General features: G+C 33.0%; 1 protein-coding gene across 20 annotated transcripts in view; it reads right to left on the bottom strand.

The window, feature by feature from the left end:
• LOC126759958 (voltage-dependent calcium channel type A subunit alpha-1) overlaps positions 1 to 27,545 on the bottom strand; it is a 142,278-nt gene that overhangs the window by 51,677 nt on the left and 63,056 nt on the right. For all 20 annotated transcript variants that reach the window (XR_007667128.1, XM_050475234.1, XM_050475237.1 and 17 more), the window contains 6 exons: positions 25,386 to 25,949; positions 19,754 to 19,897; positions 19,374 to 19,575; positions 14,772 to 14,936; positions 12,813 to 12,923; positions 9,902 to 9,985 (listed from right to left, as the gene is read on the bottom strand). Coding sequence is in view for 19 of the 20 variants with exons in the window: in XM_050475234.1 (XP_050331191.1) it covers positions 9,902 to 9,985; positions 12,813 to 12,923; positions 14,772 to 14,936; positions 19,374 to 19,575; positions 19,754 to 19,897; positions 25,386 to 25,949 (1,270 nt within the window). In the remaining variant the exon portion in view is untranslated. The remainder of the gene's footprint in view (positions 1 to 9,901; positions 9,986 to 12,812; positions 12,924 to 14,771; positions 14,937 to 19,373; positions 19,576 to 19,753; positions 19,898 to 25,385; positions 25,950 to 27,545) is intronic.

Genomic DNA, 27,545 nt, shown 5'->3' with positions numbered 1-27,545 from the left:
TAATACCGAAGGGCCACGAGAGACCCGATGCGATAAATGAAACTGAAATGCAACAATGCGCATGTTAATTCATACAGGTATATATGTATGTAGTACACGATATGTATGTTAACTACAATATGAGTGTTTGTTTAATTTTGTAATTAATAACTACTTATCCAAAGACATGACTAATAAACTAGTTATAAATTGCATAAGTCATGTAGCAATAATGTTATATATTGTGTTAATATGTTTACTAAATTTACTGAAAATATAATATGTTTAAAATACGTCTTAATAGCATAGACGTAAAACCTAAGTGGCTGGCTTAACTGAGAATATTATATAAATATTAGCTGAATTCCTCAATATAAATATAAATTACACATCGTCACCTAAAATACAAAGCAACGTATCATCACAAAAAATCGAAATTTATTTTTTATTGCTTACGATTCACTACATCATATTACCTACATATATGTAGTATTAAATTTTCAGCTTCTGCTGTCAGATATAACCAATATATAACCATTTTATAAGCAAAACTCAAATTTTGTTTCAATAAGATTGGTTTCTATTATAACGTTTTTCCTTCGCCTGTCAACCTGTGAAAAGTAATGCTCCGTTATTTTGCATTTTGGATGACGATATATGTATAATATGCGTTCGAGAACTAACGATATATTTCAAAAAGCTGGTAAAAAACTACAAACTTCAAACGACTGCATTCACATTCTAAAACTAGTTATTAAAAAATCGGATTTTACGTTATTGATTTCCAATACAGACTCTTTACCATAGTTTGCGAATACTTTCGAAAATTTAGAAAAAAAAATTTAAAAAATAAAAAACTATTTTCAGATATTTATTATTTCGTAAAGATGAGCCAAAAAAGTATCAGCTTTCTTTTTTCTTTGCTTAGGTGGCCTTTCTGGAGGTAAACGTTTCTAAAAAACGTTTAAAAAATAAAAAAACTATTTTCAGATATTTTTTATTTCGTAGAAATGAGCCAAAAAAGTATCAGCTTTCTTTTTTCTTTGCTTATGTGGCTTTTGTAGAGGTAAACGTTTCCAAGCTAAAACTATATTTCTCTAATACAAATCGTTTTATATTTTACAATCAAATGAATTAATTTCTGTTTTCTTCGAAAATAATGGCTTTTGTATTCGTATTTTATTGTTATAAAAATGTTGCATAATGTATAAATTTCTACTAATCTTTGTACATTTCTTTAAATAGCTAAAACTCTTATTCCAAGAACAATATATTAAATAGATTTAAAATCAAGGCAATATGAAAATAAAATATTTAAGAGTGCTTATTGTCGGAAATATTACTTGTAGTGGCACAAGTCATGTAAATATATAAATTAGCAAATAATTTTTCGAAAATACCTTGATTTAAACATACGACCTTTAAACTATTCACCTTCGACTTCATTCACTTCGCCTTGCTAAGTTTAATTAGGTCTAAAAAAAGTACTTATTTGCGCATATATTAAGCTACATTTTTACGTATTTATGTGCCGTTATACATATCTCTAATAATCGGTATAGACATTATCTTTTCAATAACTTTTCCTTGGTTAGGTCAAAGTCCTTGGCGTCTACACTTACCAGATAGGTTTGTATAAACTGCCTTATAATCTGAAATTTATTTAAGAATCGATTAGTATTAGAAAACTATACTGTATATGCAAAGCTGCGCAGGAATTCGAAACGCAAACCATAAGGAGCGGCGTTAATGCAAAAACTGCGCCAAATACGAAGAGACTTGCAAGGGAAGAACGTGAATATATTCGAATCAATAATTGAGTGAACATGGCCTTGGCTTCGAATTAAATTTTGTACAACAGATTAGCACTTGATCGAAATTTTCTCCGATTTTAAACTGCAAATCCTTTAGAACTTCTGGTTCCCGAAGAAACTTCACATTATTCAGAGAGCTTGGCATATATACATACATATCGCACGAAGTTTGTCCGTTGTTCACCTTGACGATATTCAAGGAATATGGAACTTTGGTAGGGACACTTGATAACCATGTTTCTTTTTTCTTATATCGAATTGAAAAATAATAATTTGTATGAATCTGTCATAATATTTATTATTAATTCACTGGTATTATTTCTTCAGATACAACTGGTCAGTGTGGAAGGTAAATTAAGTTTCGTAGCATTGTTTATTCATACCTGCCCCTCCTCTACCCAATATCTTTATATTTTATTCATTCGTCACTTACTTACCGAATTTCCTTAATTTTTTTTTGTTTCTGTTAACCATTTAATAATTTCTATGAGCTTTTCTTAAAAGCTGCTATACGAAAAACTGTGTGCAATGCTTTAACATACTTAACTAAGCCTTCAAGCTATTTATTTGTACCTCAAAAACTACAAAATTACCCTACACCCATGAGTGTCGTAATATATCTAAGTCTCTCTTCCGAATTGCCTGATAGAATTTAATTTCCTTAACATAAATAATTGTCGATATTTTCTTAAAACTTTTCGCAAAAACCTTCCATATAGTATGTTCATTTAAAACAAATTTGAAAGATAGGATATAAAGATAAATAGAATCAATTATCAACCTTTAAGAACGCTTTCGGGATATAGTAAGTGAAAATTTGTAATTTTTTGAGTATATCTATTGAAATTACAGAGGTTTTCAAAACTGGTATCAACAATTATAAAACGATCACTTAAATATTGTGAGCAAAAATTTTTTTTTTTAGGTTGGTATGACTGTCAGTGATATCTGCGCCATTAGTGTATAGTAATGTATAAGCTTTTTTCTGAAGTACATAAGTGCATTCGGCGATTATTACGATGAAGGAAATTATTCAGTAAAGGAGTTCTATTAAGTTTTGTGTACGGAATCAAATTTCTGGTGCCGAAGAAATGGTGTGAATGTTCATCGCAAGCAAGTGTTTTTGATTGGTACAGATTATTCAAAGAGGATCGAGAACGCGTTGACGACGAACCAGGTCCAGGACGGCCATCAACATCAACTGAAGATCAACATGTCAATAAAGTAAAGGAATTTGTGCTTAAGAATTAACAGTCAGAGCATCGTTACTGGCATCGTTTGAATATCGGAAGGATCAGTGAAAACCATTTTAAAACATAACTAAGACCTGAGAAAACTGAAAGCACGATTGGTTCCAAAATCATTAAATTTTTCTGAAAAGAAGCGTCGAGTTGATGTCTGTCAAACAATACTTCCCGATTACTAGGATGTCATGAAACGTATTATTACTACCGATGAGTCTTGGATCTTTGCTTGCGACCGGGAAACAGACGCTCAATCGACCGAATATCATGGCAAAGGTGAGCCGAAGCCGAAAAAACCACATCAAAGCAGGTCAAAAATCTAGGTTATGTTGACAGTTGTCTTCGATTATCGAGGTGTGGTAAACTCGGATGGGATAGATACCGAGAGTTGAAGAGGGAAGCGAGACGCATTTGCAGACAGAAAGAGTAAGAGGCCGAAATGTGTGAGTATGAAGAGCTCGAAATGCTCGAAAATTCTACGAAAAAATGCGGCGCCTTACAGAAGGTTTCAAGACCGGAGCATACTCTTGTAGAAGCCCTAATTGTGATCTAGTCACCGATGCCCAGAGCATACTTAAATTATGGAGGGAACACTTCTCCAGCCTGCTGACTGGCAGTGAAAGTACAACGCCAGGAGAAGGCGAGCCCGATTCCCAAATCGATGACTATGGAGCAGACGTTCCATTGCCCGAGCATTAAGAAATTCGAACAGCAATTACCCGCCTGAAGAATAACACAGCAGCGGGGGCCGATGGATTGCCAGCCGAGCTATTCACACACGGCGGCGAAGAACTGATAATGAGCATGCATTAGCTTCTTTGTAAAATATGGTCGCACGAAAGCATGCCCGATGATTGGAATTTAAGTGTGCTCTGCCCAATCCACAAAAAGGGAGACTCCACAATCTGCCCAACTACCGTGGGATAAGTCTCCTAAACATCGCATATAAGGTAATATCGAGCGTATTGTGTGAAAGATTAAAGCCCACCGTCAATAAACTGATTGGACCTTATCAGTGTGGCTTTAGACCTGGAAAATCAACAACCGACTTGATATTCACCATGCGCCAAATCTTGGAAAAGACCTGCGAAAGAAGAATCGACCCACACCACCTGTTCGTCGATTTCAAAGCTGCTTTCGACAGCACGAAAAGGAGCTGGCTTTATGCCGCGATGTCTGAATTTGGTATCCCCGCAAAACTAATACGGCTGTGTAAACTGACGTTGAACAACACGAAAAGCTCCGTCAGGATCGGGAAGGACCTCTCCGAGCCGTTCGATACCAAACGAGGTTTCAGACATGGCGACTCCCTATCGTGCGACTTCTTTAACCTGCTGCTGGAGAAAATAATTCGAGCTGCAGAACTTAGTCGAGCAGGTACACGCTTTTGCTGATGATAATGATATCAACCGCCTCAACACCCGCGCCGTTAGTTCTGCTTTCTCCAGACTGGACAAGGAAGCAAAGCAAATGGGTCTGGCAGTGAACGAGGGCAAGACGAAATATCTCCTGTCATCAAACAAACAGTCGTCGCACTCGCGACTAGCCTCTCACGTCACTGTGGACAGTCATAACTTTGAAGTTGTAGATAGTTTCGTATATTTGGGAATCAGCCTAAACACCACCAACAATTTCAGCCTAGAAATCCAACGCAGGATAACTTTTGCCAACAGGTGCTACTTCGGACTGAGAAAGCAATTAAAAAGTAAAGTCCTCTCTCGACGAACAAAAGCCCAACTCTATAAGTCGCTCATAATTCTCGTCCTGCTATATGGTGCAGAGGCTTGGACGATGACAACAACTGATAAGTCGACGTTGCGAGTTTTCGAGAGAAAGGTTCTGCGAAAGATTTATGGTCCTTTGCGCATTGGCCACGGCGAATATCGCATTCGATGGAACGATGAGCTGTACGAGATATACGACGACATTGACATAGTTCAGCGAAAACACTCCAGCTCTAAAAGTATTCGACGCAGTACCCGCCGGAGGAAGCAGAGGAAGAGGAAGACCTCCACTCAGTTGGAAGGACCAAGTGGAGAAGGACCTGGCTTCGCTTGGAATATCCCATAGGCGCCACGTAGCGATAAGAAGAAACGACTGGCGCGCTGTTGTTAACTCGGCTATAATCGCGTAAGCGGCGTCTACGCCAGTAATGAAGAAGAAGAAACAATATATTCACATTGAAAATGAAAAAAAAATTCACCATCAAATTCTCAACCTCCGATTAGTACCAAAAAGTGCTACATACATATAAGGCAATTACGTTTTTATCCAGCTATGTTAGGGTTTGCTATCTTCTAAGACGTTGGTATATACTTAGCTTTTATAATTCTATGCTATGTGAGTTTTCTTCTTTCGCATACACAAATTGTTTTCGGATGGGTGTAGGGTCTACCTATGTAAGGTTTGCATAGCAAATTCAACGGAACTCAATTTTACAATATTATTAAATCATGCCAGTAGCAGTAAATAGTATGCTAGCTATTAACTACTTATAATGAGCGTGTAAAGTATTTTAACTTTATTCGAAAGTAATCATAAACTGCAACTAAAATAAAATAATCGAGAAGAGATAGGGTAGGAAAAGGTTAGAAGTGGTGTAGTTATTAGTACAAGTGGTTTTAGTAGTTCGTGGTGAGCTTTCAAAGTAACAATTCAGTGAAGTGTTGGCTGAAAGCAGTTTGACAGATGTTCAAATTTTTTTTTCAACTACTCAAGAGCTTTAAAATTATTTTAGTTTGCGTGAAATTTTTAGGTGAGCGTGATTTGAAAAGCTAATTACAACAATTTTATTTAAACGAAAGAGAAAACAAAGTACTCCAAGTAGACATACAAATAGCAAAAAGTAACGAAGAGTAACGAAGAATAAAAAGTGAGCGATAACCGAGGCGGCATTTAAAGCAACTAATTGGCTGTAAGACAGTTGTATTCAAATGTTTTCATTAAAGAAATAGATTTTTCAACTATTTTATTTCAAGCAATAAATTCAATAAGCGAAGAACAGAAAGTGCTAAGCATTTTGAATAAACGAAAACTGCGGTAGACTTCGTATTTCTTATTAAATTTCCATTTAATTTTTTCTTTGGATTGTGCGCTTTCGCATAATTTTTTTTAATTTTTAAATCATACTATTAAAACTAATTAAGAAAATTTAGAAACAACTAGAATAAATTGAGCGAATTTAAAATTAGAACATAAGAGAGAGCAGGGAATGATAAAAAACGAATGGCATTTCGCCATGGCTTTCGTTCAAGTTTTATACAAAAGTAGAGAACGTAAAGGTATAATTGTTATTTTTGGCAAAAAATATTTTTAGTTTGATTATTTACGGCTGAATATTGGAAAAATGAGACAAAACTTTTCACGACTACTTACAGTTGCTTCAGTTGCCTGTTACATTTGATAATCAATTGCGTTGTTGCGGTTGTGAATGTGGCAGTGGCAGTGGCAGTGGCAATGGGTGAAAACGGTGGCGGTGTAGTATCAATGGTTTAGGTGGTAGTGGTGGTGGAATTGTGGTAGCATTAATTTGTGGTTGTAGCATTGTTGCAGCGACATTTAAGTGTGTTGCAAAATTATTTGTAAGTTTTTTGTTTTAAATTAAATGATGTTCGTTTAGCAAAACCGAAGAGTTCAAAATTCCATTCGCGTGTAGGTGTAGGTGGTGATGAATTTGTTGTATGCATGTATCAGGTTGTGGTTTCGAAAGTAGTTGGTTTCCGATTTGGGATTTGTATTGGTATTTTTAGATGAATTTTAAGTTTAGTTCGTGTCGTTTCCGAGCAGGATGTGTGTCATTTAATGTTGGCAATTTAATTCAAAAATCATTTACGGTGACAAGTGACAGATACATGTATATATATATTTTGTTGAATAATGGTAATGTTGTGTTGATAATGTTGGCGGTGGGAATGCGTATTTTGTAAAGCAAAAATATAAAATTTCAAAAGTTTTTCAAATTAGTATAAAGCAAATTATTGTAATATACATATGTGTTTAAAATTACTACGCCGACGACATTTATTTAGATAATTTTGAATTTTTATAATTATGGTTTTTTTTCCTGAAATTTTATATTTTCCAATAAAATTTTTTATTTCTCAACCAATTTAATTAATTAAGAAATTCTTGCTCTAAAAAGGCAAACATAAGGCGTGTCGGTCGTTCAAGAACTGGGAAATGAACTGGGTTTTGTAAATGTGTCGTTTTCTTGTTCTACTTACAGCAAAAGTTTTTACTTAGAACTTTTTGTAGATAAACCCAAATATAGCATAAATTGTAGTTAGGCAAGTGGTTATTTAAGTAAGTTTGTATAGAAGCAAGTTGGAAAATCTCAATAGTTACTTGTAAGAGCATTCCATAAATAAAAGTATGAAAATACAAATTAAATATACACTCGAAATCTCTAGTATAGAATAAGTTAGTTTTCGGTTAATGTTTACGGTTTACATGTAATACGAAATGTGTACAAATATTATTGTTTTATTTTGTTGTTTTTCTGTATAGTAATATTGGGATGCATTAGTGAAAGTACAAACAATGTATAACTAAAATGAAATCAAAATGAAGAAGGCACTGTTAGTATATGAGACAAAGGAAATGATTTAAGCCAAAGGAGGAACAAAGTTCAAACGGCTGGCGAGCAAGAGAAAAGGCGTCGAAATTGGTGTTCAGCGGGGAAGCAAACTATGAGCTCACTTAATACCAGCCAATGGTAATGGAACTATCCCAAGCATATGTTTAATTGTCAAGCATTTAAGGAATGAGTCTTAAAATATATTTAATATTTTAATGAAATTCAATTGGAATAAAAGCTGTATTTCTAGGAGTCAAGGAGTTAAATGAATATAGCCTTTTCTATCACCAAAGCATGAATAAGCGAGCTACCTTCAGGCAGCGCATGAAAAACTGAACGGATTATAGCCCAATAACTCGACTGATGGAAAGTCTAAAACAAGCTTTAGTATTTGATGTTTTAAGCACAAAATTCTAGTTTATTTTTAGTTACAAAAATAATGAAAGAATACAGGAGTCACATATTGCAGGACGACCTGACAATGTTAGAGCCATTATCAGCTAATTGGAATGACTTTTGTAAGAAGCAGTGAAGAGCGCACTTATTTGGCATTCAGGAACAAGCTCTGACGGGGGGAAATAAAAAACTTCGACATTTCACAGGAAACCCGATTTACGCTCGAGTATTTCAATTGGCCGCGCATAGTTTTAAAGCAAGGGGTTAGTACCAATCAACATATTAGGTTTACAGCTTTCTAAACTAAAAGTAATTAAGTACACATTGAAAAGAAATTAGTTAAACACACAATAGCAATGAAGCATAAGTCGAAAGAGGACTTTTAACAATGGAAACACATGTAAAATTTTACAAATACAAAAACAATTTTATGGTTATCGTATTAGTGTAATAAGTAGTGTTTTGTACTTACATCGTGCTGGTGTTGTAATTTTAGTTGTAGTTGTAGTAGATGAGTATTTGTAGAGGATAGTTGTTCAGATAAGGTTTTTTATTGATTGATATTTGAATGTTGTTGTGATTGCGAATGTTGGTAGGTTTCAACGAATTGTTTGGTTTTATGTTTCGTTTGATGAAAGAGATTTTTTAAACGACAGCAAAAAATTTAAATTTAAAATACAGAAGTTTTAAATAGTTTTAAACAATTTTGTTCGTTTTGAATAATACATATTTGTTTACACAGAGAAAAGGACAATATTCGTAGAAATATTCGTGTACGTGGAAATAACATAACATATGTATGTGTGTGTATTGGAGTTTTTAAATTGGTTTCGATATGTCGTGTACAGTTTCGATGTTGTATTTTGGCAAATTGTGCAATTTTTTTTTAAGTGTATTCGGGTTTATGTTTCAAAAAGTAATTTTGCATAGAAATTATTTTCAAGTGGGGTTTTTGTGTAATTTTTAAAAAGTTTTTTTTTTGGTTTTGTTTTCATGGGTCGCCATTTCGTATTTGGTTTCATTTTTGTGTGATGGTACATAAATAAAATGTGAAAAAGGAAAATTAAAAGATATATGATTATTAATTATCGCGGTGATTCATTGTAAAAATATATATACATAATAATGTTATATACACATATGTATGTGTTAAATTGACTTAAGAATTATTGCAAGTGCTTGCTTAAAGAAAATACGTAAATTACGGCGTTGACTCTCAGATACGTAGCGAAAGAATTCTTACTGTAAGTTTGTCGAATGGCGTACGCTTACAACGCTTTGAATATGCGAACTATGTATATAAAAATAATTTATTATACTTAATTTTTAAAACATACTAGATAGTCACCAGCTTTCACTTAACTTTGTATTATTACTTTTATTATAACATAAAAATTGCGTTGTTCTATAATATTTAGTAATTTGAGAAACGCTGAAGCTCATTAATTGCGCAACTCATCAGACAAGAGTTTCAACAAGTCAATAGTTATACATTATATTATATAATTATGAATATACTTGTATGTATGTGCATATTGCAGCTAGTGGTAGTAACTTAGAAACTATGCCACAAAAGTGTCGCCTAAATGTGTTTGTAAATACTTTTGTTGCTTCAAAACCTAACGTCAAAACGCAATCATTCGTTATTGCGGTTATAGTTGAAAGTTATTATATAATAATATATGTATGTATGTATAATTAGAACTCTTGAAATGCATAACTTGCTTAACGACAATATTCAAAGCTAACATAACATCCGCTTTCGAAATCGTAATTATTGACTATATGATTTATATTTATCGACAACAGCTTGAAATATAACAACTTAAAATGCTAACAGTGCTAAGCATATTAATACGCTGCGTTAGTGTGTATAATTGTGCAATAATTACCCCGAACTCCATCCAAAGCGCATCGACAATACTGCCCACAACGGTGATCAGATCGAAAATATTCCACGGATCCTTGAAGAAGTTCTGCAATGGAACGCAATTATTGTTAAACGAAGTGTGTTTTATAAAAAAAGTTAAAAAGTATTCAATTAGCGCAAGTACAAATCACTTCACAAATATATTTGAGTGTTAGCCTAGCAATGGCTGAAATTTACAATGGCAGTTTTGCAAGTGTCGCAGCTCCTCATAACAAAACGATTCGCGCATATTTTGTTTCTTAATTTTTGACTTACATTTAATGCTAAGCAAATGCAGTAAATTGCTTACTGAATTAGGTGAATGCGCTACCTACCGTACATCCGAACGCTATTACTTTTACTATTGTCTCCAAAAAGAAGAATAATGTGAATACCAGATTCATGTAGGTCAATATATCACTATGAGTTGGCGGTGCATCATGAAACTACAGAAAAATATCATCAACAACATGATTTTTGTTTATTTTTTGTTTGGGAAAGGGAAAAGAAAAAATATGAGCATCTATGAATCAACGGTATGAAAGATGATTTAAAGATTTTTACTAAAAACTATTAAACTGCCAAGCGTACATTTGATTTCGTAGTGGGCATGTGTGTTTTGACATAACATTGTGCGAGAACATAGAGTTAGCAATCAGTCTAAATATGACTACAGATTAGAAGGTCTAAATTACTACATTTTATATGATGCATATTCCCAGATACAGAAGCAAATGTAAGAAGGCAGTTTGAAATGCTTGAAATAACTAATAGCAAGAAAAACTAATAAATCAACCAACAAATGAATAAAAGGACTGCAGGCATTTTATAATTTTTTTTTTAATTATTTATTAATTTAGCTTCTTCTTATTATAATTAAATAAAACTGCTAAAATTTGTTTAGTAAACATTGTTATACTATTCTAATAGCTCTGCTGGATTATTTAACATTTTTTAATTTTTCTTAACTTTGTGTAAACACAGAGCTAAATACCGCAAGGATCTAATGCAAAGTTTTTTCGGATTGCTAAGTTATGGGTTATGTGTACGATCTAGTGTTGCAAGCTTGATGTGTTCTACAAAAATTATGAGCGGTTATGTTGCTTTTATGTTTGGTACAAGCTTTGGCGAAAATGTATGTTGGGATATGTGTTTGTATGCGAATGTTTGTTAGCATGGCATTACAGCGAAAGTCTGTATTTACTAGAAGGTGCATACAGGTATTTTATAATCTGTTAAAGGGTTATATACATACAATTAGAATTTTCCAAAACATGATTTTTTTAAATTTTATATTCTTAATGTACATACATATGTGTATGTATTTAAAAATACACACAGAAAATTTCGTTCGTTCCTTTGAATATTTTCGAAATTACATGCAAATTTGAAAAAGCGCTTCAGAGTGTTTGGAAGTGCATTCCGAACTATAAACGTTTTTCTCAAAATGGTGTTTTCAAATTCGCAAACCGATTAGTCTCAAATTATGCGAAGATTTTTTCTCACCGACATACTTATAATTTTTTTATAAGCAATTTAGGGACAAATTAAGAACAAGCGATTTTTCTTTGTAAAAAAGTTGTATTTTGCTTTTAACTGTATATAACCCTTTAGAGAACAAAAATATTATGACGACAAATAAAGGAAATATTGTACATATAATAAACACAAAAAAATTTTAAACAAGTGTGAAGGTAAATATAACGCAGTAAAAGGAAATAAACTGTCGAGCTTTCAGAGTAATTGAAAACCAGTTAAGTTTTAGCTTCTTTGGTTCTTAATGTCACCAAGTAACGAACTAACTGTCCAACGCACTTCGAAAACCGTGGTTATCCCAATTTCTTGCCTTTGCCTCAATTTGCCAACCAGTTAGGTTACTCCGAAGGCAAAAACTTAAGCCTGTACTTTATTTTCAAATAATACGTATAAATGTTTATAGAATTTTAACTTCCATAATCATAGAATTAATGTATGTAACTTAATTAAAGTTGTTTTAAGGATGTTGTTAAGTGAATCGAAGGGGTGACTCATTTTTTGATCATCAGAAAGTGGGATTGGTCATAGATTTAAATTTAGTTCTCAGCACTTTTTGTTATCATCAGTTTTTTTTCACTTAAGAAACACTTAAGAGAAAGCTTAAATTTTTTACATATTTTCAAGACCCGGTTTTTTGGAAATTTTGCCTATTATACCACAAATTAAGAACTTGATCGAATGATTAGTAATGAATCTGCAATAGTGGGTGGTTTCGAAACGGTCAGCCTGAAGAGTGTTGAATTGAACAACCAACAAGTATGGCTGCAATTGGTGGGCCTACTCAAACAGAGTTTGAAACTAAGCGGTTACACTGTTCTCTCATCCTCTCTTATATTAAATTGTTGAAATTGAATCGTGGAAGACAGATGATTGTGCATTTTCGGACAACTGTACCATAATTATATTTATAGTTTGCATAGAATTCTAAAAAATATAAATAAATCTAAAAATGTAATTTTGGATGAAATGAATTGAGAAGTGTGCTTAATGTCGTGCATCACAAGAACCAAAGCGCCATTTTATATTTACATGCTCTTTGTTAGTAGCAGATTCAAGGCAATAAATAGTACTAAATAAAAACGACTAACATGCCACAGCCCCATATAAAACTTACCTGTTCATGTTTTGGACCGGCTTACCTGCACTGCGATATATAGTTTATAAAAATAATGAATCCTGCTCGTGGTTTACACGCACTTTACATTGTAAATTTCAGCTGTATGCAAACTTATATCACCATCATTGAGATTGGTTTGATGGTACAATTACAAAAATTTTCTTATTTAACTCAGCTGCTACAAGTCTGAATAACTGTATTGCTGCTTTTGGATACAAGAGCATTCGTGCAAAACACCTACCTTAACGCCAAATCCAATGATTTTCAGTACGGTCTCAACGCTGAACATCCCCGTGAATCCCATGTTGATATATTTAAGTGATTTCTCATACATTTCACCTTGGTTATGATACTGCAGAAATGTATTATTAGTTTTTTTATTGTTTAGTATAAGCAAAATGTGTAAACCAATGATTTTTAGCTTGAATATTCCAAGAAATACAGAAATTTAATATATACCATATACATATGTATTTTATAGATAGAAGATAGAGTGAAGCGAAACATGGTAAATTTTATATATATATAATGAAGATGGCATATTTAAACAGTTAGTAGATATTGACACAAACTTGCAGAGAGTTGCATGAGTGTGAGTTACATAGTTGAGCAATTCACAACCTGTCGTAAAGCATCGTAAAATCGTAAAATTATAAAAAAACCAAGTGTAAAAATTTATAATTTTACGATTTTACGATGCTTTACGACAGGTTGTGAATTGAACAAGTGTTTATAATATTTATTTACAGAATAACGTTCATGTATATTCGTTTGTAAAATCCAAAGAGTTCCCTAAACAAAACAAATTACAGTGTGTGATATTTCTCAGGCGTTTACAATTTGAGATCATGTATTTATTTGGAAAGTTAGTATACTTTTTTTGAAAAACTAACTTTTTGTCAAAATTAATTTTTATAATTCAACGATGAAATTCTTTTAGAACGTTTAGTTTTTTGCTTCCAGTGCGTGTTTCGACAATTTCTTTCCGGCGATTATTTCGATCTTGAAGTTTGAGGACAGAAAAAGCCTACTGGATACCAGATACAGAAGATTCGGTGTATAGGTAAGACGAGATATATGGTATTGTATGATATAAGAAGTTTTAAGGAGTTACATGTTTAATGTCTTATTAAGTTCTCCAGAATATTGTCCTAAATTTTTAACTTGATCTGAGTAATAGTTTCGGAGATAGATGCGCTCGAGGCTAGCTAGGCTAGCTGCGCCGTCTTTAAACGCGTTTTTCTCGAAACTGTGTTTTTGAAGTCGGTTTGCAAGATTACTCGAGAACTACTCAACCGATCGTCTTTATTAACAGCGTATATTTGTAACCATAAAATATTCGTATAACCACCAGAAAAATGGTGTTGTATCGACCATTGAGAATGCACACCAAATAATTCTTCATTATTTAAGAATCAATATCGCCCAAAAAGCATATTTTTTTATTAATTTTTATGGTCACGCCATTTATTCGGTTAAAATTATGTTTGTTTTTATTACTTGAATATCACCAGGTCATGGTATAGCTTATAAGACTGGCATTAAGAATGACAACACCAAAAAAGTTCACCATAATTACTTTAATATTTATAAGAAACTTTTAAATAAAGAAATTGAAACACGTCGGTGCAGTGATGAGTAAACAAAAACGACTGTAAAAAAACACATTTTATTTGAATTTATAAACCATTTCGTTTTTACATGCAAAATTTACACAAACAAGAATTTAATTTTTTGCATTTATTGTTCAACATCAACACACAGTTATGTAATAGTTTGTTTTCTAATCACGAAAATTAAATGAACGTCTTTTTCTGAAATTGTCTGTTCGTAAAAATCCCTTTCCTTTCTGTTGTTTATGTTTCTTGTAATGCGATGTAGACTTTATCTGTATTCGACTGTATTAACTTAGTACGAACTTAAGTATATGCCTGCATTTTTCATTAGTTTAGCAAAACGAGATGAAATATTATTTATGTTTTAGGAAATAACAATAGCTTTATAGTTATAAAATTTAAAGTTTAAATAGTTATAAAATTTACTTTACAATGTCTATCAACACTACCCATCAGCAAAAATCAGAAAAATAAAAATCTCAAACGAAATAAATAATATATTCGTATATCTATATGTATATGCAAGTAAATGAATTTGAAAGAGTACGCAAAATATGTATGTATGTATATGCAATTGTTCTTACCTTCATCATAAGCAGTAAAGTATTGAACACAATTAGCATCATTATAAAATATTCGAATGGCGTCGAGACTACAATGCGCCAGACTTTGTACTTGAACGTGTTTCGATTTTTGGGCATATACCGTTCGAGCGGGCGCGCACCTATCGTGAAATCTATGCAGGATTTCTGTAATTACGAAACATTTTTAATAAGCAAATATTTGAGTGACTTTTGTAAGGAAAAAGGTCTTTGGTAGCCACATATCATGCATTGGTCTGTTAAATTTGCTACAAAATATAAAGAACACTCAAGGAAAAATGTGATTATTTTTGTAAATATGGGTTTGTGTATATGTACATATTTATATAGACGTACGCTTACACAATATATAGAACACAAATTGTATATATTGTTCCTACAATTAGAACTAGTATATATTATATATATAGCGAAGTGTGATGTCAGTGTATACATACATATTAGTGCCGACAAGAGTTAGCCACTAAACTCGACTTGAATAACTGGGAATTTCTGAAATGAGGAGTTCATTATCTGTCTACTTGGATACCTTATATGCTAAAATTTTGGAATAAAAGCCATAATTTTTGAAACAATTTCCCAAAAGTCTCTCGTAATGCTACAAATTGTCGACCTAAATATTTGCGAATTCGTTATAAGTTACAATAATCATAAATTACTAAGAATAAAGCAGTATGACGGATTTTAAACATACTTAATTATTATTATTATTTTTTTTTCAAAGTATAACGGTTCAAAGTATTCTGTAATTTTTGACAGAGAATCTTAAATGCAATAGTAATAAAATCATTCAACACTTATCCACACCAGAAGCGAGGTATCACTTCACCAAATTGCATAGTACTTATAGACTCGGGAAGAACAGTATAAACACAGTGTGTGACTAAAGTCATAATATAGCAGGTAATTTCAACTATAATCGTGAATTAATTAATTCAGTATTCGTTTATAATAAGAAAATTTACATTGCAATGGGACGTTTTTCTTACATCTTTGAGTTTTACAACTTTTACTATTTGCTTATACAAATGCCGCGCAAGCAGCTCACATAAGAAGATCGTAATTAATTTTAAATTTACACTTTAAAAACAGAAAATCTTATTCAGAACTATCTGTTCAGAAGCCGATTTACTTTTTAACAAAAACACGTTTGTCAGGTTAAAAATAATCCACGAAGTGGTCGCCTGGCAAAACTCGATGATCGATGATCAAAATTGTGGATAAAATTTGTAGAGTTATTAGCCAAATACTTCATAAAGACGTGCACCCTGAAACTATTCGCAGGACGATAAAGAGTTTGGACTCGGCTTATATACAACAAGAAAAAGCACCATGTGTCGAAGAAGCATATACTCCCAAAGGCTTGAGTTTGGCAAAGAATATAAAAATAACTCTGTTGAGTTTTGGCGCCAAAAAATATATGGTAATATTTGTTGATGAATGTAAATGTAATATATTTATACCAGACGGACGTAACAAAGTTTTGTGGCAGACTACAGATATTTATAATCCCAAATGGACATTGAAAATAGTTAAGCATGGACAAGGAGGAGTGATGATTTCGAGGTTCTTGGGGTCTGCATGAAGGAATTTATTGAAGGTACGATGGACTATAAGTTATACACCATTTTCCTTAAGCGGATTCTGAGCGTCTTGGCCTCTACCAAAGGCAGATTAAAATACCCGACTTTGGTTATTATATAAAGTTCCACATCTACTAAATCAGCCTCCCTGGAGTCGGAATCTCAACCCGATTGATCAGCAAATTTTTGCAAAAACCTCAAGGAAAACGAAATTAGAAGAAAGTCCGACCTAAACGCAGCTTTAAAGGAGGAGTGGAGCAATATTAGTAAATCTATTTGAAACAATTAGTCTCGGCAATGCCTAGACGATTTAACGAAGTTATAAAAAAATGGATATCCCACTTAATATTAAAAATAATATAACATTTTTAGTTATAGTCTAATTAAACAAAATTAATAGCGTATCACGACTTCTGTGGAAGCGAATTTGGTAATCATTCAAGTTTTTCTTTATTTAACGGGTAATCCCATTAGAGGTGCTTTTTTCAATAGCCTTTTTTACAGATCACCGGTGAGTCCTGTCAAGCTGTCGTGTTACTTTTGTTCAGTACAGTTTGGCATTTTATCATGGAAATACTTACGTCTGAGCAACGTTTACAAAATTATGAAAATTCACGTTCTATAAAGATTGGGCTTCGCCGCTCTCCATCAACTTATGGTCAACGTAATCGGCCTAATGAGCGTAGTATTCGCAACACCATCACCCATCTTGAGACCCAGCATTCATTACTGGATAATATTGGTTCGAATAGACCACGTCCAGCAAGCAGTGAAGAAAATCTAGGAGCCGTAGCTGAGAGTGTACACGAAGACCTTCGAGTGTTGTTTCGGCGCCGTTCGCAGCAACTCGGACTGGCGTACGGAACAACTTGGCGTCGTGATCTTAAATTGGAAGCATACAAAATACAGCTTGTGCAAGAACTGAAACCGCTAGACCATACCAAGCAAAATCACTTCGCTGCATGGGCTCTTGAAAAGTTCCAAGAAAACCCGACGTTTTTAAGCCAAATTTTGTTGAGTCATGAGGCTCATTTTTGGCTCAATGGGTATGTAAACGAGCAAAATTGCCGCATTTTGAACCCGAAAAGGTTCAAAAGCTACCATTTATCCAGAAAAAATAACGGTTTGGTTTGTGAGCCGGTGGAATCATCGGTCCATATTTCTTCAAAAGTGATTCCGGTGAAAACGAAACCGCCAATGTCGACCGTTATCGCGCCTTGATTACCTACTAATTGAGTCCTGAAATTGAAGCTCGTGATCTCGAACAAATTTGCTTTCAACAAGATGGTGCTACTTCCCACACATGACATCAACCAATGGATTTATTGAGAGAACACTTCGGTGAGCAGAAACACGGCCGGTCGATTGGTCATCAAGATCGTGTGACATCACATCGCGGACAATCCCGCTTCGATTCAGGCCTTGGAGCAAAACTTCACACGTGTCATTCGCCAGTTGCCAGTCGAAATGCTCTAACGAGTCATCGAAAATTGGACTCAACGGATGAACCATCTGAGACGTAGCCGTGGCCAACATTTGAAATAGATAATCTTTAAAAAATAAATGCCAAAGAATGTTCTTTCGAATGATAATAAAAATTCAAAATTAAATTTGATGGTTTTGTGTTTTGTGTTTAGGGAATCTCGAAATGGATCACTCTATATAAGTATAAGTAAACTATTAGTAATAGCTTAAGTTTACTCTATGATTTTCTCAAACCATTATGTTGCGAAAATCTAGTGAGAACTTTTACTTTTGTAAATTACCAAAAAATTTAATTAATTAACATATAAAGTTGACATCACCTGCTGGATCATGACTTTAGTGACACGCTGTAATTCCATTATCACTCCCGTTAATAGACTAAACAATGTGTAATGTGTAGTGATGGTTAGACAAGGAAAGATGATTCACATTTTATTTTTGTTCTGTGATCATGTTGAATTGGATTGGATTAAAAAATGATAGCCTTACTATGGAAACTATGTACATATGTAGCGCCAATACGGTTGTTCTAAAATAATGTTAAATTTGGTTTGTGAAAGCTAGCGAATGTGAGATAACTAATTGTAAGTCATTATTATGAGTAACCTATCACTAGCGTATCTAATTCTAAATATGATATTGCTATAACTAAATTTTAGAATAAGTTTTTAAAATCGTATTATTCTTTGATAGTTAATGCGATATTTATGTTTTATGCATATCCGACCATGTGAGAGTGTTCGCAGCAGCTTTTAATTTTCGATATTTTAAAAGCTTTGCAATACTCGATTTGAAATCGTCAATTTCCGGTAAATGTACAACATTTATATAGATTCATTAGCTCTAGTTTATGCGCGACTATGGAGTCGTAATTCCAAAAATGCTTTCGAATATTCATAGCTTTCAGTTCTAAAGCTGTGCATGAAATTAAAAACGCCGAAATTATGGTAAAGCGCCGAAAGTTCGTTACGGAGATTAATTTGAGCTATTCTAGGGAAATGTGTCTAATAGTGTTGGCTAAATAATAGAAGGACTTTCATATTTTTGAATGTGGAAGCTGAAAATCGATTAGCGGTACTTTCTTTGTAATGAATACTTAGCATTTATGTTGTATTTTAGTATTTAGTATCTAAATCGTTGGCGTGGAATATTTAAATTTTGTGTGAATTTGGGCGTGGTGATGTGTACTTGTGTCTTGTGTCTTCACTAATTACTAAACTATTCTATTGAATGAAGTTTTTTTGTCTAAAAAGCGTTGTGTATAAAATCTAAATTTTATATATACACTTTTAAGAGCCCATTGACACATTAAGCAGTTATGTATGCACAACGTAAAGTATATTTGAAGTTTTAGTCTGTATTTGGATGAAAACATACAAGGAACCAAATTGTTTTTTATATTCACAACATTGACACTACGCTCTAGATTAAGGTGGTAACATTTGTAAGCAGATTGCTTTACAACACACATATATGTACGTAAATTATTTTGGCTAGTTTAGTTAATGTAGCTCACCTGATTTTTATCAATTTCACCATCTTGCAACTCAGCCTCGCCTTGCTCTTGAAATGTTATGATAATCAAGGCCACGAATATATTCACGAAGAAGAATGGAAATACAATGAAATACACAATATAAAATATGGACATTTCGATCCGGAAATTTTGTATGGGACCCCTATCTTCATACGTGGCAGCCATTGAGTGTTGTAGAACTCTATTAAATTTTGAATATTTATTATAACAATTAATTGGCTATAATATTCAATATACTGTAAGGTGAATTATAATATATACTAACAATATTTCGAGCAAATAACTACTTATGACTAAATACCTAAGCAATATGCGATAATAATACATATATACAGTTAGTTTTCATAGATTTTGCTTACTGTGGCCATCCTTCGCCGGTCTGTACCGCGAAAAGCGTCAGCATTGCCGCCGCCACGTTGTCATAGTGAAAACTACGCGGCCGCCAAATGCGCTCCTCCTGCTTTGGAAGTAACTCGTCCTCCTCATATTTAAAATAGTAACCCCTTGATTGTTTTTTTTTTTTTTGTTTTTATTTGATAAGAATTGGCGATGGAGTTGAAAAAGTTTGTAAATTTGCTCATTTTCTAAATTCTTTCAATCAAAATTAAGTCAAAACAGTAAAAAAAAAACTCAAAAGATTGGCAAATGCCTAAATAAGAAACAAAAATGATCACAACTAACTGAGAATGGATAGTAAGATTAAAAAGATGCAACAGAGGTGATAGTGAAAGTGAGAGTGAAAGCGATAGGTGAGAGTGGTAGTGATAATGTTGACAGTTACAGGAAAGCTTTGCTGGCGAAAGCTCATTTTACCGCCGCTAAGCTGTTGCAATGTAGCGTACAGAACAGTTACAACAAGGAGAGGATGGAACAATATTGAAAACGTTAGATATGTAAATGTGATTTTGTATGTTTTCATATGTATGTGAATCGTTTGTCATTTTTGTTTGCAGAAGCATACACATACGGTTGATTAGAGGCAACCATTTGATTGAACAGGGAAAAATAAAGTCATTTAGGCGTAAAGAAATAGTAAATGTTACAAAATTGATATTAGCAACTTAATAATGTAGAAAATACTTAGTACATAGTTATTAAAAGCTACCGCAATTAAAACTACCTAAAAAGGAACAAGAGATTCATTTAATCTACTAGGAAGTAATATGCTAACAAATGACCAGAAGCCCACCTCCCTATTGCTCGTTAATGTTTATATGTGAAGAGCTTTCAAATATCTTTCAAAATAGGAAAATTTTAATATACAATTTGATTTACTTAACCAAATTCAATAATTGTTTAAACTTAATTATGATTATGTAAGAAATTCATTATAAACTCTGCATGAACTGTTTATTCTTTTGTAACTATGGAAACTCAATAAGAAGAGTTTAAGATGGTGAGAAAATCTTTCAAATAATATTGTACTAAAGGCCCTTGAATGAGCTAAAGATTTGAATAAGCAATATAACAGTTTGCATTCAACGGAGAAAGTTTCACTTTTTCAAATCGAATTAAGCTTACTTAATAAGTGGTTTTAAGAAAATATCTCTGCCTTGAGTATTTATTGGTAATTTTGAATGACAGCTACATATTTGCTATAGTGGTCCAATTTGAACAATATTGCCTTGCATGGAAATCTGATGCGAATCTTGTCGAAGAAACAAATTTTCCATGCAAGCTCTTATTTGATTGATCAGTTTGTATAGCAAGCTGTACATATGTACATTATAGTAGTCCGCTCTGAGCAATATGTTCGAATTTTGTAGCATTGCCATGGATAACTGATTCTGACAAATATATGCCATGAAAAAAAATTTACCACACAAGGACTTGATTTTGATTGATCAGCGGCAGCTATAGTTGCTATAGTAGTTCCGACAAATGGGTAGGAACGGACATGTGCAAACTTTCAGATCGCCCTGTTCTACACCTAATTTGTTAGAAATATACGAAAACAGAACTTACAAAAATGTTTGCTCCACTGTACATAACATTATTTACAAGTGTACTCAACATAAAAGGCTTCCAACCTACACATAAAGGAAGGTAATTTCTAGATAGAAAAAAGTTTCTATGTACGAGTATTTACAAATATTACTATCTCTCAGATATACTAACTTCCTAACCTTCTAAAAATAAGAAAAAAATCGAAAAACAAAAACGTTAAAAAGCTATTTATTTTTATAAACATTTGGAAATTATTTACAATTGAGACGAGTTAATGGAAATTTCCCTATTTTAAATATATTTAAAAAATTTTAGCTTTTCGAATAACTCTATTAAATATGTGAAAAGTATATTTGTTATAAAAAGCTTTCGAGATTCTTTGAACTACATAATGATATTCAAGCTGTTTATACTGTTGTGGTGTAGCGGCATTGGCGGCTACAAACACACACAGACGTAGAAACGTAAAAATATACTTTTCGTTTGTAAGTTCATTGCACACGAAGGCAAACAGTTAAAACAACAAGATATGAAAATTCTTTGTGTTTTACATTTGAGTGAGTGTATGTAAGATTAACAACAATAACACAAAATTAATGTAAAATACGGGAACGGTGTGTGTATGTATGGGAACAATTGAGGAACACACGAATCAGAAATTTAAAAAATAAGTATGTCCAAAATATGTCAATTAAAAGGGATACGTTTTTTTCCAAATTGAACGTGAACTCAACTGAAATGAACTGACTACTGCGTAGGACTACGAACACTAAAAGCTTTTGGGCTTCAGTTAATATTTTCTTTGCTATTAGTATTATTTTTGCTCAGTTTTCTCAACTGAATCCTGTACGTTTATCAATGCTTTATTAGTGAGTGGGTGCATAATTCACACGAATTATAAGAAAATTCTTTGAGAAATCAGACTAAAATCCTCGCATTTAATTGAAGTCTAGAGTCAAGCCCTGATCTTTTTTTTGTTCATTAGCTTATTGGTTTGTTGCAAACATGTGTTCGTTGTATTGGAAGTGTAGGCGTGTTCGAGTGTGTAGTTTAGTTTGCTTGGCTGTGAGTTCTTGTTAAGCGCGTGCTATAAAAACAATAACATTAAAGCTTATTAAGAAATCTTCTGGCAGTAATATGGACTCTTTGGTTAAAAGTTGAGTTGACCAATTTAATAAAATGAATTTTTGCACTTTTCCATCTGCTTTCGTTTCATCGTTTCCTGTCTGTTTTAAGTTTTCTTTCAATTACACCTTTCTCCATAACAAAATGCAAAAAAAAAAAAATAATTAAAAGTTACACATTCGGTTATAAGTAAAAATATATGCAATTATGTATGTATTAAATATTTATGTATGACGCAATCTTCGACTTTAGTTTTGAATTTTGCTTGATTTGAATCGCGTGAGGTCTGGTAAACATTTATGAGTAGTTATTGAAACAACTTCTGCTGGGGTAGCCCCTTGGTTTCGTATTTCTTTTCAATATCCTCTCGTTTTTATTTGATTTGATCTTCTGCTTTGTCTCTTTGATTTCGGCTTTTGCACTTCTTTGCTTCTGTGATTGTGCTACGCTCGTGGTAGGCTGACAATCAAACAAACAAACAAGGCGGGAAACTTTAAAATGCTACTCTTACATTCTGTTTAATCTGTGCACGCTTGATTATAAAAAATGTATTAAAAGTTATATTAAAAGAATATCGATACTGGATTAAGTGAATGCAGGGGAAACATAAAAGTGCCAAAATTGCTTGCTTCGCGACAAACGTGGTCACAAAGATTGGCTCTTCTCTCGGCGTTCTCCTTCACTCCTTACTCCGGTATAATGTGGGAAATTTTAACAGTTATTGCACCTTTTGGCAATGTAATGCTCTATTGTATGCTTGTATTGGTTTTGTACAGTGTTTTCTTTCCCTAGTGCATGTATGTCATTTCTCCATGTTTTATGGTTCGGTATCTATTTTGAAGCTATGGCCTATACTAAATATCTGACAAGTCTGCCTTGGTGATCGCTTTTAGTGAATTTACTTGAGGACTTACATTTTGTTTTTACCTCGTTTAAGCCTAATATGAGTTCTCGTTATATTTTATAATAAAGTATTGATAACTGCGTACTTAGTTCCCGTTTTGGGTTTCTTTTTTCTAAATATATGTATGTCAGGGTCACAAGAACGTTTGAGTAGGGAAGGTATCAAGTAAGGTATCAAGAAAGTAGCATTGCATTGATTCAATCCAATTTCACAAGCTATTAGGCAACTCTTTTTTTTAGGACAGCGCAAATAACATCATTCAATTATTCAAAATATTATATATATATTATATTATTAATACTATTTTCCAAAAATATATAAAGAATGTGTTAAAAACTCTATTACATATACCGTACGCGAAGAATTAGCATTTGTAATTGCAGTGATGGATGGTTGGAGGATGGAGTCATGTGTAGAAGTTCACGCAAGTGAGGAAAGTTCTCTGATTGCCATTCACTTGGGAGCGGCCAGAAACGATTATTTTACATATTTTATATAAGACTTGAAGTCTTAGACTAAGTATACTCTGGGAAGCCAAAAAACATCAGTTTGCAAGCGAGCTAAAGTGGGAAGGCGAACCATCTCTTCCCAGGGTTGTGCGCTGGGTTTGGAACCCGCCACGTAAAAAACACTACCAATGAAAAGGAAATAACAGCCTTCGCGCTGTTGTTAACTCGGCTATATTAAAGGTCATTAAAGAAGAGGAAGAATTGTAACGAATATTTACAGATATAGTTTAAGAGTTTAGTAATAGATCATTTTCCGCATGCATATCTACCTAGTACGTAATTTAATAGTTCTCATGTTCATATACCATAGTTGGGTGGAACTGAGAAGATTTCGACATGGTAACTTTACTTTACTGTACAGCTCTACCTTAGCTGCCCCTGTAAGAAATTAAGACCTTTTCAAGAAAATATCAGATTGATGAGTTTTTCAGGAGCATACCAATAAAGCCGATCTTTTAAAATTTACATTTATATATATTTTTCTGGCTTTTTGGACTGAGTCAATGCAATACGATTCTTTCGAAAATTCCATAACAATTACTTTCAAATTATGATGAAGATTGTATCATTCGTTGGTGAGCACTAGATAGTAGTTCTAACGATATATTTAGCAATTACAACGTTTAAACAATCTTCGAAAACTATTCGAACTCATTAAAATTAATACCAAGATATATGCATATAAAGAAGATATTGTATAAGGTATATAAAATTCCAGTAAGGGTATTAGCAACGTAAGAAAAGTAAAATGTAGTTTTTGAAAACCAAATTGAATATTTCGATGCCAGTAAAAATTGAACACAACTGTTTACAGTTAGTTATAGAATTATCCAGCGATGCGTTATGCAGTAACGCATGAGATATACATACTTATGTATCTCATATCAATTTTATGATAAATAGCTCGTATCCAAAAAACAGTGCTAAATAAGTTTCTACGATAATTTCACTGACTGGATGCTTCTAGCTGTTTGTTAAATGAAAACATGAAAACTACATACATATTCAATTCATAGACTGAAAACAATAGAGGATTAATAGAAAAGGCTGGCAACTAAATATACAGTTCTATTTAATATATTCTCTAAAATATATATAGGGAAAAATATATCATTGAAAAGGGCATATGCACGAGTATAACTTTGTGTAGGTCAACATTTAAATATATGTATATTTGTATATTCATGTCAGTATGGCTGGTTGTTGAAATATTACAGAAAACATATATGTACATATGTATTTGTATTGTACTAAAATGTATGACTAGTATAATTCTCTTTAAGTATGCGGAAACATTAAGAACAATTGTACGCACATTACTAATGGAATCTACAGAGACTGTAACACTATACTTAAATAATATGAACGTCTAAATATTATAAGAAAACAGATAAGTTGTTCAGTAAATAAAGAAAGTGAAGTGAAGTTTTTAACAAAAATTTAAAAGAAAATTAGAAAAACAAAAAGAATAAAATTGAAAAATAATATTGAGTTTGTTTTACTTACTGGCACTCTTCGGAAGAATGTTTACTTTCGTCCGTACAATAAAAAAATTTCCCATTGAACAATTGTACACCAATTACGGAAAATATAAATTGAAATAATATGTACACGATTAGAATGTTAACAACATTTTTCAATGAATTCACTACGCAGTCGAAGACGGCTTTCAATTTTGGTACACGCTTGATGGTTTTCAATGGTCGCAGGACGCGCAGTACGCGCAACGATTTGATGGTTGATAAATTTTGTCCAGCGCTGCTACCGCTCATATCGAAACCGAAACTAACAGCAGCGCATACAACGACCACAGCATCCATAATATTCCAGAATTCTCTTAAATAGCTGCCTGGATGTAATATAACGCCTAAATCTACAATTTTTAGTAACATTTCTATTGTGAATACGCCGGTAAATGCATAATCGAAATAATTTAAGATTTCGTTTCGTGACGAATGCTCACGAACAGGATCTTCGGCTGCTAACGCTATCGATGACAATGAGATGACGATCATTATGAAAAAATCAAAATATCGCAAATTAACAACCCAATGTGCGCCGCGGCGTATACTGATTGGCGCAATTTTCCAAAATTCATATCCATTTTCGAAATGTTTTCGGTTTCATGTATGTTTTTTGTTGCGATTTTTTTGTTTTTTTTTCGGGTTTTTATGTTTTTTTTTTTTTTGTTCATTTGTAGGTCAACAGTTCATTAGTTGTTTGTTTAATTTTGATCAAATCATTTTATATCGGTTTGCATAATTTTGTTGAATCCACATTTTCAAGATTTTGATGCATTTTGTGCAGTTTCCGAATTTGCGTTAAATTTTTTGTTTGCGGTGCGCAGCGTTAGGGAAGTGCAGTGAGGTATTTGGTTGGTTTTGGTATTGGTGATATATTTTCAGCGTTTGTTGGTGAATTTGTTTGTTGAGCATATGGATGGATGGTGGTGATTGATGTGATGTAAGCGATTCGCAATGCAAATGATGGCGTTTGATAACCCAAAATCAAAATCAAAAAGTTTGTGTAATTTAATGAAACGATAAAAGAACAAATGTAAGAGAAAAAATTCATGAGTCAATATTTTTTAGTCAGTTATAAATGTGGACATATATGTATATAGGCACATAAGTGTTAAATATTGCAAAAGAGTAGAGAATAACATACATTTAATTAATTAATTTTAATGCTAATTGTAGTGTTATGTATTATTGTTTTCTTAATATCTCTATTACCTTTTACGTATGTCTATTATATAGCATATTTTTTTAATATTTATAGCTAAGAGCATAAAATTTAAATTTTTATATATATATATTATTTTCTTAACTAAAACTTCATTTATAAAAGAGGTATTCTGAAAAACATTTTTATTATCCGCTTTCATTTTAAATTTATCCGAATTTACGGTATTGTTTCGTATCGCTTTATTTGTTTCTATTTTTCAGTTGGTAGAAACAAAAAGTGCAACACAACAAGAGCTTTTCTAAACGACTACTTCGAGCTATGTCAAGGCATATTTTCATAAGATTAGATGTTGAGAAAAATTTAGAAAAAGAGACTGTAGGGTATCAGAAAGCTGACAACTAGGAAACTTTTGAACGATCCGCCCAGAGTTCGGATGAGTCACTCGTGTGAGAGCGGTTAGTATGCGAGAGCTGTAAAGTCGTTCGAGTATTTTTAGATATTTTTAATATCAATGCCAACATCTACGTAGACAGCCAAGCAGTCATCAAGGCAGTAACCTCGTATCGCATATCGGCCAGTCTTGGGAAACAGGGCATCAGTGGCAAGTGTTGCCAGAATCAAGCAACTTCACTTCTACTGGGTGTCAGACCACAAAGACAACGAGGGCAATGAAATAGCGGACGAATTGCCAAGAATAGTACACGGGTAACAACCTAAAACTTGAACAACATTGGGAAACTCATGCATTGTCTTTACGACGAAGTGGAGAGAAGCATGGTAAAGAAAATCAAAACCCGATGGGACGAGCTACCTGGGTGCAAAACTGCGGTCATATGCAAAAGTAGATCGGAAATACAAAAAATTCCTATTGGCACCCGATGTAATAGACTGAAGAAATATGTTGGGAATACTAACTGGTCACTGTCAGGTGGCGACACACGCCCGCAAAATGGGGCTGACAGATCGAAAAGACTGCAG

This window comes from Bactrocera neohumeralis, chromosome 5 (assembly GCF_024586455.1).
Source record: "Bactrocera neohumeralis isolate Rockhampton chromosome 5, APGP_CSIRO_Bneo_wtdbg2-racon-allhic-juicebox.fasta_v2, whole genome shotgun sequence".
NCBI lineage: Eukaryota > Metazoa > Arthropoda > Insecta > Diptera > Tephritidae > Bactrocera > Bactrocera neohumeralis.
This window is presented reverse-complemented; position numbering and strand designations above follow the sequence as displayed.